This window comes from Ictalurus punctatus, chromosome 22 (assembly GCF_001660625.3).
Source record: "Ictalurus punctatus breed USDA103 chromosome 22, Coco_2.0, whole genome shotgun sequence".
Classification (NCBI taxonomy): domain Eukaryota; kingdom Metazoa; phylum Chordata; class Actinopteri; order Siluriformes; family Ictaluridae; genus Ictalurus; species Ictalurus punctatus.
Genome location: NC_030437.2, coordinates 6,316,297 through 6,331,296, shown reverse-complemented (window position 1 = coordinate 6,331,296; position 15,000 = coordinate 6,316,297). Strand labels below are relative to the sequence as shown.

Sequence of the window (15,000 nt, the reverse complement as noted above, 5' to 3'; positions counted from 1 at the left end):
TCTCAACATGTCTAGGTCTGCCACTCAGGTCTATCTACAGTCTTCCTGCTCTTGCTTCTGAAAGAACTCCTCCTCTTCAGCCCATCCTCCTCTCTGCCCGGCCTCTGGTTGAACCCCTTCTCTTGAGACGAGCTGTTTCTGGAGACATGGACCGATAGAGCTCTTCGGATCTCTCGGCTTCTCCGATTGGCTGGCGTGGTAGACGGCTCTTTAGGTGCAGCACTGGATTTTCCCGCACTTCCAGACTGAGCAGCAGGACTCTCACACGGAGCGCTCCCAGGACATGCCGATTGAAGCTGGTCCTTTTCTGCACTCACTTCCTTTCTCTGGGCTCGCAGGATGTGAAGGGTCTGAACGGCCTGCTGCTGCTCTTGCTGGAGGGAGTGTAGCTGACTTGCTGCTTTCTCTCTGTTCTCGGTACACTCTTTCAGGAGCTTTTCCACAGTGTGCAGGAAATCGTGGCCATACTGCGCCAGGACATCATCTCCTACGTATACAGAAACATAGGACGGTTGAAAATCTCAAAAAAATTAATAAACAAACTTCTGAGACGCACAGCATCACATGCTAAATCATTTTTTTTTTCTATTTCCTGGAAAAAAGTCTCTTTTTGCTTAAGCTGATGTTAAGCTATATACAAGCATCCATATTAAGAGTGTAATACAATGACACTATCTGTATCTGTTTAGGGCTCCAAATGTCTATTAGGATTTAAACCTGTGGTTGTGGGTGTGACCTAAACGAGAAGTTATTTTTTTTAATTAAATCTAAAATGAACTCCATCATTATGCATGGATTTAAAATTGTGCCAAAAGTACTGAATGTAACTTTTCAAGAAACAAACAAACAAAAAAAAGACAATGAGGAAGAAGAAAAACATTCTGTAACTGAAAACGGCGAACTCCGTGGTAAAATTTTCAAATCAATCAAATAAACAACGTTCTTGGTTAACGGTTTTCTAAGCTTCGTTTTCGCTAATCGCGGTTTATGAATACGCTGCCAGAGTTTTCGTCTGCGAGTTTGCGTTCGCCATTCTGGCACAAATCTCACGTGAGGGCGGGGCTTAACAGTGGTTTACTCTCATTGGCTAGAGAGATTTGGATCGACAGCTCCCTGACCAGGAAGTAGGGACTATATTAATCTTTGTTACAGCAGCATTTCTAGCACCAGTGCAAAAAGTTAACATACAGCTTTATTACTGTAACTTTACTCTTAAACTACAACAAACCAGCTATGCAGCGCCGTAACAAATGAGCCTCGATGGACCTTTTGCTCTCTGCTTCAATCCAGAGTTTACATTCAATTTACATTACACTCTTCCTTACAGAGAGGCAGAGCATGAGGCTCAAAAAGAGGAGTGTAAAACAAAGGGAAGATAAATGAGGAGTTTGTTCAGATGGGAAGAGGTATGTGTCAGGAGAGCTGTAAATCTCTGTCAGGCCTCGGCAAAGTCACCTGACTAACAGAGAAAATACTTTCACTAAGGGCTGCAGCTGCTGCATGGAAAACCCCTCAACTCGCTCACTTTCACGCCCCAATGCGTCTCATGCGAAAAATAACTTAAAAGCTTTGAAGAAATAAATTATATGTGTAAGGTGAGATAATGTTATCTATTTTATTGTGCAGTGGCATCTCACATGTTCAGAAAATGTAAAGCTTGGAAGTCAAAGGAAATAAACCCTAACACAAAAACTCCAGGGCAAACTCTGCAATATTCAGAGGAGCGTGCATTTTTTCAAAACTACTGCCGATTTTCTGCAGATTTGGACCTAAACACGTCATGTGACATCATCACAACGCACATTCAGCCAATGCCCTCTCTGATTACAGAGTACAGCTAAGAGGACTCGTTTACCAACAAACGTCACTGCGAAAGGCCACGCAAAACTATTTCACACAAATTGCAATTTCACCAATTCGAGTAGTTTTCCGCAAAAAAAAAAAAGCACAAAAAACTTGTCGCATCGCAACTGTAAATAAATAAAAAAAAGCCGAGCGTTTTTGGCCGCAACAATCACAAAAAATACAACTCTGCGATATCCTGTATGGACCGAAGAGCGAAGGTCGAGTCGCATTAGCTATTTGTTTCTGAAATACTGTCGTCGTCCGTCTCACAGAACAGAGACGCTTTCATTTTAACCGGAATTGGGACAAACAAATTCATCCTCTTGCATTACTTTACACTTCATGTCTATTTTTTTGCTCATGTGCAAAACTACTAATCACTTCGCTTCCACGCCTCTGGGAGACAAAGGCAGCAGGAAAGTCATTGGTTCAAACAGTCAGTGGATGGAGTTTACTTTTCAAACATCATGCTCTAGCTAGTGACCGTCCTTTTTGGTAGCTTGACTGCACGTTTCAAAATAAAAGTACAGTATCATGTAACTAAGATAATACTGGCTAGCTTCTGTACACCATGCCAAATTACTGATGTTAGCCATCTCTGTTCGAAATGGATGTAACACTGCGTTTACATCCGATTGCATGATTCTGATTAAGACAATATTCTGATTCTCACCCCTGGAATATGCACGTTTTAATCGGAAAAGTGTTGCATGTAAACACTTTATTCAGAAAATCCACTAAAAGGAGATGTACATCCCAGAGTTGAAGCTGTTCTGTACTGAGGAACGGGCTAAAACTCCTCCAAGCCAACGTACAGGACTGATCAACACTTACCGGAAACATTTATCTGCCGTTTTAATATGGTCCTCGATAAATAAATGGCCAAGAATAATGTTTTTATTTCATTTATTTAATTGGGTTCACTGACTTGTTTGAAAATCTGATGTTGTTTTAGGTCATATTTATGCAGATAAATAGAAACTTCTAAAGGGTTCACAAACTTTCGAGCACCACTGTATGTGCATGCTCAGTCTGCAAGGAATTGTGGGTGCTAACCAATGCTTATCTGTGGCTAGGTATTTAGGAATGTCAACTCGGGCATACTTACAACAACCGTGTATACGGGAATACTCCGATATCTGTATGTATATAAACACCGTATTCAGAATACGGCTGCAACCCGAATATAGACTTTACATGGAATTTGCTGTGCATGTAAACGTAGTCAGCGTTACTGTTACACTATGTTTTCCATTATCCATTATTCAATGTGCATTAAAGTTAACCAACCTTATCACCAACACTAGGATTCACAACATTATGCACCAAGGTAGCGTTAGCTAGTTAACTAGTGCTGACTGCTACATAAATACTCTATCGTTATGTATCTAATTAGTGCAGTTAACAGATATTTGACTACCTGTCTAATGTAAATAAGTATCAGACAAAAGCACATATTTTATGAGTGACATGTAATTTAGAACAAGTTAAGATTCTTTGATTTCATTTAAGATTTTTATTTAAGATTTCATTTAAGATTTTAATTTAAGATTTCATTGTATTTATTAGCATTTCTTCTGCAAACTTTATCTTTCCAGCATTAAAGCATGTTTCAGTTCAACCATTATCCTGTGTCCAATTTGAGAGGAGCTGCAGGCAGAGAGGAACACGATCGTTCCCACCCATTCGTTCGGACAGTGCTAACGGACAGAAGCAGTATGGATTCGGCGGGTCTCTTAAGCCCTATATGAATTCTATGCGCGTTTTTATCAGCTCACTGGGTGTTAAGTGCCCTAACACATCACCTCTATGGTGTAGAGCTACTATCTGAGATAAGCAGGTTTAGAGGCAGGTCTGGGGACTGACTGACACACACAGATATAGTGATAACAGGCAAAAGACAAAGGAAAATTCACTAAAATGCACTGCCGTCCCCTAGAGCACAATATATTCTATAGAAATGTTACCCAGCCCGATAACAAACAATTGTAACTGGGGAAATAAAACGCTCAAGACCAGACACTATCTTGTTTTGAAGTAAATCGTGTTTCGCCAAGGTGCTTTCATATCTCTGAAACAGTCGGGGCAGATAAATGAAGGTTTGAAAAGTCCCCAAACCTGACATTTCAAAGGTCAGAAGAGACGCTTTATCTTTCCTTGCTTTCATATCCTAGTGATTTATATCCACATGATTTTTCTCTTGTGATTGCTATATTTGGAAGCGTGTTTCTGGCTTCGCTGCGCTACTCGAACGCATCTACTGTCGAGGTGAAAGATGGCTGACATTACTTTACTTCAGAAGAGAATAAACAGTATTTCGACAAAGCCAAAAAAAAACAGCCTCTGTTAAGAATACCTGTACCTCTGCTCATTCATGCTATTATCCAATCAGCTAATCACATGACAGTGGCATGCAGATACAGATCAGGAGCTTCAGGTAATATTCACGTCAAGCATCATATAATCTCAATAACTTTCAGCATGGAGCGGTTGTTGGTGGCAGACGGGTTTGAGTATTTCAGAAAAGGCACATGTGCATGCAGTCGATGAGAGATTGTTGAGAGACGTCAAAGGACAATGGAAAGACTGGTTTGAGCTCACAGGGAGTCTACGGTTACTCTTTATAACCATGGTGAGCAGAAAAGCATCACAGAATGCACGAGATATTGAGGTGAATGGGCTACAACAGCAGAAGACCACATCGGGTTTGACTCCTGTCAGGCAAGAACAGAAATCTGAGGCGACAGTGAGCACAGGCTCACCCAAACTGCACAGCTGAACTGGACCTTTATAGGAAGGGTAAAGAAATATCAGCTAAGTAATTTTGTTAACGATACTTGCTGCCAAGATAAACTTTCCAGTTATCCCATGAAGAAGTTATGTAACTAACACAGCTATGAGGCAGCGTGATGAGGAGGATCCGCTGCACTACTGCACGTTGAAGATGTATCGTACCTAGTCAAGTGTATTAGGACGGTCGATTATTGGAATAAGTAATGGATAGCGACGTGGAGGCGTAGCTGGCCTCCAAGGAGTGCATTAAAATGGTGTAACGTACACCTAGCCGTGGATTTTCCCGCTTATACTGTCGTCACTTGCCAAAATTGACAAGTTAAAGCTGTGATTAGTTATTTTATATACGGGTCGTTAGATCTAGAATTCTGCTCTAGATCATACACCGAGATAAAGTAGTGCGATAAGATTACAGTTATTTGAAAGAATGGTAATACATAAATAATTATTAGAGAGAGAGAGGGAGAGAGAGCGCGAGATTGTGCATGTGTGAATTACCTGCGTCTGTGCCACGTCTCTATTAATAATGAAGCTGTGAGTTTAACTGTATGTTACTATGGTTACAGCTATCTATAGCCGGCGCGTTATTGTAGAACGATCATTAAACTGACTGGAACTACCTGTGCATTATACGGTTTTAACGCCCACCTTTCAGCCAATCAGAATCGAGTATTCGGACAGACCATGGTGTAAATGAGAAGGAATCTTCGTAATGGAGCACAGAGTTACCATACGGTATATAACGTTTTAAAGTGACACAGTACTAAATGACATAGCTGTGAAACACCGTAAAAAGTGACAAATACGAAAGCAGACACATTTCGATCTGAAATAAAAGTTCTGAAGCCTGCAGTTAGCTGCCGCACTCTCGCTGCTATTTGCCAGACTAAAGAGAAGATGCTCCATAAAGGCCACATAAATATCTCTCAGAAGCAACATTATACGGATGATTGAACGCAATGATGCACCCCTTCTGCAGAGCCACGTCAGGCCACGAAAAGCCGGCATTCCACCAGCTCATTGTGTAAATATTTGCCGTCGGTGTCTCCAGTCGGAGCAGTTTTGCAGAGTGCGAGTGCTTGGCACCAGGGGTGAGAAAGAGAGCAATAGATAGATTTACAGAGAGTGAGGGTAAGAAAGAGGTGTAAGGGAGAAGCAGCACAGGAAAAGCTTGGGGCGGTTAGAGGCTGCCTTGCTGAAGACCACACACACACACACACACACACACACACAGAGAGAGAGAGAGAGAGAGAGAGAGAGAAAGAGAGACAGAGAGAGAGGGAGAGAGAGAGGGAGAGAGAGCCCCAAGGAACCAGGGCCACCTAAGGAAAACCTGGAACGGTGCAGAGAGAGAGAGAAGCGGAGGTGTTTGAGTTGGAAAGCTGATGAAGGCTGTTCATTCCACTGTTTGGGATGGAAGAACGTGAAGCAGGGCATTGGCTTGTGTTCGAGATGGCTTTCGCATGGCTATGGTGGAAATATAATACTATTAATAATAATCTTTATTTTCGTAGCACCTTTCATAGAAAGAAGCAGCTTTATAGGAATAACAAAAAAAAAAAACGAATCTTCATAAATCTGTAAGCGTGCTCCGGTTCAAAAGTAATAAAATAAAGTATTAATGAGAAGTTTCCGCAAAACAAAAAAATGTAGCGTTTTTTGTTTTAAATCAGCTTCACCATTTTTTTTTTCCTCGCTTGTAATAGTGAAGCTTGAGGAAATCAGCATAAATATTGAAAAAAAAAAAAACTGGAAAAACGAGTCTGTTAAACTAAACACAGACGCTACGTCATTAACCATTTTAAATATTAATATAAAGAACTTGTACTTGCAAGGAAGCCACAACGCCTGCCAAAAATGCATTGTATATACGCGTACAGATCACATAGATGACAAACAGGCAAATAACTTAATGGTAGTGAAGGGTAGTGCCATCTACAGTATATAAACCCTTCCTGACAACAGGGGGGCACAGGATGGCTTAGTGATTGGCACGTTCACTTCACACCTCCAGGGTTGGGGGTTCGATTCCTGCCGCTGCATGTCCAAAGTGTCCGTAGTGTATGAATGGGTGTGTGTATATGTGTGTGTATGTGAGTGTGCCCTGCGATGGACTGGCAGCCTGTCCAGGGTGTACCCCGCCTTGTGCCCTATGCTCCTTGCGATAGGCTTCAGGTTCCCTGTGACCCTGTAGGATAAGCGTTATAGATGATGGATGATAACTGGAATACATAAACACTTACAAAAGCATTTTGATGCTCACTGTTCATGGGGCATATTCTAATAAAGCGTGACTCTTTCTGGGTTGAAAACTGTCTTCACAGTGACAATGATAAAAATGTGACCTACCTTGTCAAGTGAAATTGGGATGTTCCCTGAAGAGAATGAGATTTAATGCGAATAGCATGGGATCGTGCCAACATGGAACATAGCTACCAACATGGGATTGGGAAGGCTAATATGTGCTTCATTCAAGACACGTGAAGCCAGCCAAGCGCATCTTTTTCGAAACTGCTGCTCATGGTATTTCACACTCAGAGGAAAGTGCTATCCCAAACTCTTTCCCATACATGAACTCACAGATGCTCATGAGTGGCTAGTGTCTCTGTGACTGACAGGGAAGAGAGACAGAGAGAGTATGCCATCCGTCCCACCCAGAAATCACGGCCAATTATGCTCCCTAGACAATATTGCTGGCATTCGAACTCATGACCTCTGGACAAAAGGGCAAACGCGGTTCTTTTGGGAGCCTCTTATGATATTTTTATGCGTACTTAAGCAAGGTCTTGACATCCAAATGCAGTGGTAAAATCTGCAGTGGATTTTTTTTTTTAAAAAACCAAAATTCCTTGCTTATGGACGTCCAGATACGCAACGAATGTGAGTGACCAGTGACAACAGTAACATTTTAATACTAAACTATTACTGGCTAGTTTATTTACATAGAGTCATGTGAAAAGAAAAAAAAAAAATACACCCCATGGAAGTTGTTGGCTTTTTGACATATTTGGACAAGCAAACATTTGATCATCTTTGAAGCCGTGCCTATTAACGAAATTGATATACCCGAACAAAACCACAAGGAAAATGAGCTTTTTCAATCAATTATTCAACAGAAATGTTATTCAACAGAAACGTCAATAGATGTGATATTCATCTGTGGAAAAAGTAAGTACTAGGTTCTAAGGCCAAAATGTGCATCACCCCCTTTAGCAGAAATAACTTCTTGTAGGCGTTTTGTATAATTGTCCACCAGCCTTGCTGGAATTTTTGACCAATCTTCCATGCGATATTCTTTCAGTTGCAAGATGTTTGAGGGTTTTTTCGCATGTACTGCCGCTTTCAAATCCCCCCACAACATTTCAACATTTCCACAAAACTGCACTCCCTAAGCAGGATCTAATCACTGGCACCCAATCGTGAACACCTGATTCTAATTTTATGGATGTGAAGGTGTGATAAATATAGGGGTCTACTTAAATTTTCCATGCGACTGATCTGTGTTTTGCTCATTTAAATTGCGAAAATGACTACAAAATGTCAATTTTATGTCATTTGATAGACTGTATCACCTTTATTAATAAACACCGTTTCAAAGAGGATCAAAAGTTTGCTTGTCCAAATATGTCAAAAAAAACAACAATTTCCAAGGGGTGTACTTATTTGTTCACACGCCTGCATATGAAACATTTCAAATTGGTTATCGATTGCTTCTCACAGCTCTTCGTGTTAAAACTACAGACTTGTATTTGTCTGTAAACATTCTGTTTTTTGTTGCTTTTCTTGCTTTTAAATACGCCATGTTGCCAGTTAATCAAAAAGTGGGTAAATAAAAAGAAAAATCGATGAAAAATCCACAAACTCTCCTGTTTCTAAACAATAGACTCCATCCCTGTCGCTACTCTCTGGTCTGATGAGCTGCGTTCAGCTAAATAACCCTTTCCAGAACCTTCACACTAACTGTCTCTCAGTGGTGGAATGAACTTCCAACCTCAATCCGGACCGCAGAATCTGTCACCATCTTCAAAATACAGCTAAAGACCCACCTCTTCCGTGAACACCTAACTGACCCTTAAAACGCCAACCGCATATTATCCTAAAAAAACCCCACTTACACCTCTACTCTGCGCATTTGCTTCTCTAGAACTCAAAGACCTTGTACGCTAGCACGACTTGTATTGTTCTCCGCTTGATATATTTCGCTTTGCTTGTATTTCCTCATTTGTAAGTCGCTTTGGATAAAAGCGTCCGCTAAATGAATAAATGTAAATGTAAGTAACTGACAGAAATGCACGTGACTAGACACGCAGCAACTGCTAAGATCTCACACAGAAGTAGTGCTGATTCACGTTTAAAAACAATAGTTGTTTTTTTTATGTTAATAGCTCTGCTACAGTATTTCCATCAGCTCGGAAAATCTTAACAACATGTTCACTGGAAAGATTCGCTCTTTATGATCACTGCTCTGTATGAACACTACTCTTCAGGACAGTATGCTGTCTGCAGAATTCATTCGATGAATTCGTGGTTTCATTTGACTACACTACATTACAATCAGTGTTTCTACCGAATTCAGCCGAGGACAAGAAGAGAAGCATGAGCTGAAGTGTGAACCTTGGAGTGTGTAGGCTACAGTGTGGGACATTTGTGACAGGTGCAGCAACATCCACCGTCACACAGCCCTGGGTGTCACATTTATTATCCAAGAGCATGCAGTAATAGTGTGTGTGTGTGTGTGTGTGTGTGTGTGTGTGTGAGAGAGAGTGTGTGTGTGTGTGTGTGTGTGTGTGCGCGCATGTGTGTGGTTATTAAGGGCTGATGTCAACACTCAAGTCTGCTGAGTGGAGTCTAATCAGGCCTGCACTGCCATGGGCTCCTACATGGGGAGGTCTGGGCTGCAGTCCATGTCTGTCACACACCCATAACCACACACCAACACCGAGCACGGATAAGTGACTCACACACTCGCAGAACCACACATCAGGGCCAACTGCAGCCTGCCCACACACACACACACACACACACACACACACACGCACGCACAGTCCCCACCAAGATATAAAAACATGCCTACACACACACATAGAGGACTAAAACTTTCCTTTCTATTTCTTTCTCTCTCTCTCTCTCTCTCTCTCTCTCGCTCTCTCTCTCTCACACACACACACACACACCATACCACACTATTACACATCACTGCACACTTTCACAAGGTGGCTGTTTATGTTCACACCACGTCACACCCTTTCACGCACTCGTGTTAGTTTTTTGTTGAGCCGTTCCATTACACCAGCGTCCCTGCCTTACTTTCTGTCTCAAACTGTCTCACTCTCTCCCACAATCCTTCTCTCACTCTCTCGCTCGCTGTCTCACTCATTCACTCACTCACTCAATCAATCCCACAATCCTTCTCTCACTCTCTCGCTCGCTGTCTCACTCATTCACTCAATCAATCCCACAATCCTTCTCTCACTCTGTCGCTCTTACTCACTCCCACACTCACAGCCTCACTCACTCCCACAATCCTTCTCACTTGCTCTTTCACTCACTCACTGCCTCAAATCATTCCCACCCACCTACACACACACACACACACACACACAATCCTACTCTCACTCCTTCACTCCCACACACACACTGCTTCTCTCACTCACTCACTCGCTCTCACTCACTCACTCGCTCGCTGTCTCTCTCACTCATTTACTCGCTGTCTCTCTCACTCATTCGCTCGCTGTCTCTCTCACTCGCTCTCACTCACTCGCTCGCTCGCTGTCTCACTCACTCACTCGCTCGCTGTCTCACTCACTCACTCGCTCGCTGTCTCACTCACTCGCTCGCTGTCTCACTCACTCACTCGCTCGCTGTCTCTCTCTCTCGCGGTCTCTCTCACTCACTCGCTCGCTGTCTCTCTCACTCATTCGCTCGCTGTCTCTCTCACTCACTCGCTCGCTGTCTCTCTCACTCACTCGCTCGCCGTCTCTCTCACTCATTCGCTCGCCGTCTCTCTCACTCATTCGCTCGCCGTCTCTCTCACTCATTCGCTCGCTGTCTCTCTCACTCATTCGCTCGCTGTCTCTCTCACTGTCTCACTTTTCAACTCTCAGAATTCTACTGATGATTCAAACAATAATTAGAGCTAGTTGATGGCGATTATGATGATGAGGATGTATCATGATCAACTGTTTAGGTAACGTGTGTATTATCAATATTTCTATAAAACTGACCGGTTTAAAGGCGGCAGCATACTTGACAGAGTCTTGATTACCTGTAATAATGCAGATATATCTGAACATCTGTAAAACCAAACACACAGTCCCAATATCTTATTGGCTTAAAATATAATTCTCTGCTTTCTTTAGTTAAAGGTATGCAACTTTTGCACTCAGATGTATTTTTATACCAATTGTTTCATTTTCCCTCATTTTCCGTGGTAAATATTTTCCATGGTAGACATTAAGTAAAGGAGTCATTAAACCCAACCCCCCCGGCATTATGTTGGGGCGGAAAATAGGCTAAAAAGTTTGTGTTTCTATTTATATGAGGTTTTTTTGCCATGTTTCCCACCTCTAACAATAACAAACTTGTGAATTAAACTCTGATATTCTAGAATCTGTTAATACGGAGTGCAAACTGACAGCTGAAGCGGCAGCAACTAAATTAGTGAAAGCGTTGGCGAGTTTCGGGGTGGGATGGTGTGGGGGTGGAGTTAAGTAAGCAACGGCTTTCAGCATTGTGCCGAAATGTCCCTGCCTGCTGGAATCTTTTCCCCCCTCTGTGTGAAAGCATGTGCGATTCCCCTAACAGCTGTTGTCTGTGTTTGTAATGGAAAAACACAAGGATTTGAATTAGGGCAGGAAGATTCTGGCAGGAATGAGGGAAAGAGTAGCAGGACAGACGTGATCGAGAAGGAGCAGACAGAAGTGTATTAAACATTCGGATTACACATTTAAAATAAATACACAGATTCAAAGCCACACCTAGACTGTAGGCTTTTCTTCCATCTGCTCATTTTCACAGGGAAATGTGTTTAAGTGAATCAAAACTGCGTGTTTCGTAGCTGTCCTGTCCAGTTTAGTAGCCAGAATACTGAAATGACAAATAATGGGAGCAAAAGACACAGAGGTAGGAATAGAGGGTAGCATGTTTGCCTCGCGCCTTCAGGGTTGGGGGATCGAATCCCACCTCCATCCTGTGTGCTTCCTGTGCTTCGGGGGTTTCCACGGTGTACTCCAGTTTCCTCACCAGTCCAAAGACATGTGTTGTAGGCTGATTGACATTTCAATATTGTCACTGTTTGTGAATGGGTGTGTGAATGTGTGTGACTGTGCCCTGCGTTGGATTGGCACCCCATCCAGGGTGTCCCCTGCCTTGTGCACAGAGTTCTCTGGGATAGGCTCCAGGCTCCCCGCAACCCTGTGTAGGATATGTGGTATGGAAAATGGATGGATGGATGGATAGTTTGCCTGCTCCTGATGAAATATATAGGCTGCAAAGCAGGATTGTTTATAGCCTAATGTAAGAGATATATAGTTTAAATATACAGAGTTTATATAGAGATATATAATATGTAGAGTTTATATATAGAGTTTATAGCATAAAGTAAGAGAAATATAAGGAAAGAAAATATAAGCAAGTCAAAGCTGACAAACTCTTGAGGAGGATTGTAGCCTGCTCTCTTTGGTGAACGGGACACGCCGTTATTTTTCCTTAATTTTGTTAATTAATGCTTCCTTGATGATAATTTCTGTATGGTAGGAAACTCTAGTTTAGTTACCTCATACAAACCTGCTATCTCATACAGCCTAAATATTACAACAAGTCAAAATCAGCAGTCATTTTTATAAGCAAACTCAAGTGTTTGACCTTTCCTGAAGCTGAAGAAGGAGATGACTAAGGTCTGGTTAGGGATTCCATTACCAGCAGTAAAAAAAACTTTCAGAATGCGAAGAAACAGATGCAATGACACAACCAGAGTGGGAGGAAAATGATGACCGTTTCAGTGTTTTGAAGTAAGGGTATGCAAAAATTTGCACTCAACTGTATACACCGTTCAGCCATAACATTAAAACCACCTGTCTAATATTGTGTAGGTTCCACTTGAGCCACCAAATCAGCTCTGACCCGTCGAGGCACGGACTTCACAAGACCTCTGAAGGTGTGCTGTGGTATCTGGCACCAAGACGTTAGCAGCAGATCCTTTAAGTCCTGTAAGTTGAGGTGGGACCTCCATGAATTGGACTTGTTTGTCCAGCACATCCAACAGATGCTCAATCAGATTGAGATCTGGGGAAATCGAGAGCCAAGTCAACACCTTGGACTCTTTGTCAGGTTCCTCAAACCATTCCTGAGCAATTTTTGCAGTGTGGCAGGGCGCATTATCCTGCTGAAAGACACCACTGAAATTAGGGAATACCGTTGTCATGAAGGGGTGTACTCGGTCTGCAGTGACCAAGTTTAGGTTGGTGATACGTATCAAAGTAATATCCACGTGAATTCCAGGACCCAAGTTTTCCCTGGCAGAACATTGCTCAGAGTCACACTTCCTTCACTGGCTTGCCTTCATCCCATAATGCATCCTGGTGCCATCTCTTCCATCTCCAGTTAAGCAACACACACGCACCCGGATGTTCACGATGCAAACAAAAACATAATTCAATAGACCAGGCCACCTTCTTCCACTGCTCCATGGTCCAGTTCTGATACTCACGTGCCCACTGTAGGCGTTTTCAGTGGTGGACAGGAGTCCGCATGAGCACACTGACCGGTCTGCAGCTATGCAGCCCAATATGCAGCAAGTTGCGATGCACTGTGTTCTGGCTCTTTTCTGTAACAGCCAGTGTTATCTTTTTCAGCAATTTGTGCTACAGTAGCTCTTCTGTGGGATCGGACCAGATGGGCTAATCTTTGCTCCCCATGCTCACCAATGAGTCTTGGGCTCCCTTGACCCTGTCACTGGTTCACTCGTTGTCCTTCCTTGGGCCACTTTAGAATCTATCTAAACACTGCATACTAGGAACATCTCAGAGGATCTGCTGTTTTGGAGATGTTCTGACCCAGACGTCTAGCCATCACAATCTGGTCCTTGTCAAAGTCGCTCAGATCCTTCCAACACATCAACATCTACAACTAACTGTTCACTTGTTTCCTAATATATCCCACCCCTTGACAGCTGTCACTGTAATGAATATAATCAATGTCATTCACTTCATCTGTCAGTGATTTTAATGTTATGGCTGATCGGTGTATTGTAATAATAAATAAAGAACTCAGCTTTGCTCAACTTTTGGCAGAAATCACAATACAGGGATAACTGTGGGAATTTTCTAGGACATTACCAATAATTCAAAAGTGTAAGGATCACGAGCCGATTCAGGCTTAGAAAGAAGATTTCAGTTCAACAGAGAAGGAGATATAGCAGAGAGAGAGAGAGACAAAGAGATGGAGTCTGAAACAGACATTGATCCACCTTCACTCTTTGAAGGGCCGAAGGCATCCACCGCCTCTCGTATCTGCGCCAAGTTGCTCTTAAAAGCTGACAGAAAGCGGTGAAGTGCAGTCTCTGACGCTGTGCTCCTCAGATCCTCGTAGCATGAAAGGACATCTGGGGGAAAAAAAAAAATTGTGGGGGGGTTGGTGGAGAAAAGTGAGAAAAGAGGGGAGAAAAGCCGGCTGTATCAAACAGAATGGTTCAGATGTGCATGGCTAATGGAGATGTGCATCTCAAAACACAGAGGAGCTGCTATATTTCCAATTCTATGTGAAGAGAGTTGCGTAAAATGAAAATTACACACCGGCACCAGTGAAGTTGAAAAATGTACACCAGGGATTGTCGTACTTTTGAAACATATTTTGATAAACTGGAACTGTTTGAATTGAATCACCCTGGAATATGTTCTTATGAGGCGGTTAATTCGATTTCAGAAACATTACGCCTTTTTCTTTTTTAGTTAGTGTTGCTTCCAAGCTTTCGGTCTGCCTGTGTGCTTTGTGCCAGCCACTTAGCGAGGCCATCCAGGAAGATTATTTTTGGACCCTTTTCTGGCCGCAAGCTTCAGAATCTCGGAGGTTGCAATCTGATTGGCTGTCTACATTTCTGTTTGCACAGCATGCGTCTCTATGCACCGTGTAGACACTGTCAGCTTCGTTTTAAATGATGCGACACAGTGAGCTCTTCAGAACAAAATATACTGTAGGCACTGGAGTGAAGAAAAGCGTATAGTATCTCAAAAGTGTTTTATTTCAAGCTGTTATTAGATAAGATAATCTTGCATGCTTGTCAATGGGCTGTGTGAAAAAGTCAGCGGTTGGTCTCTCTGACACTCAGATTTCCTCTTTCTCTGAAACTAGAGGCTTATTGGCCAT

General features: G+C 42.5%; 1 protein-coding gene across 5 annotated transcripts in view; it reads right to left on the bottom strand.

Annotated features, from left to right (window-relative positions):
* LOC108256036 (uncharacterized) overlaps positions 1-15,000 on the bottom strand; it is an 82,826-nt gene that overhangs the window by 2,622 nt on the left and 65,204 nt on the right. For 4 of the 5 annotated variants that reach the window (XM_053674555.1, XM_017452515.3, XM_017452513.3 and 1 more), the window contains 2 exons: positions 14,105-14,239; positions 1-487 (listed from right to left, as the gene is read on the bottom strand). The exon at positions 1-487 is cut by the window's left edge and continues 2,622 nt beyond it. In XM_053674555.1, the coding sequence (XP_053530530.1) occupies positions 12-487; positions 14,105-14,239 (611 nt within the window). In that variant the 3' untranslated portion in view covers positions 1-11. The remainder of the gene's footprint in view (positions 488-14,104; positions 14,240-15,000) is intronic. The other variant, XM_017452514.3, reaches the window with a different exon arrangement.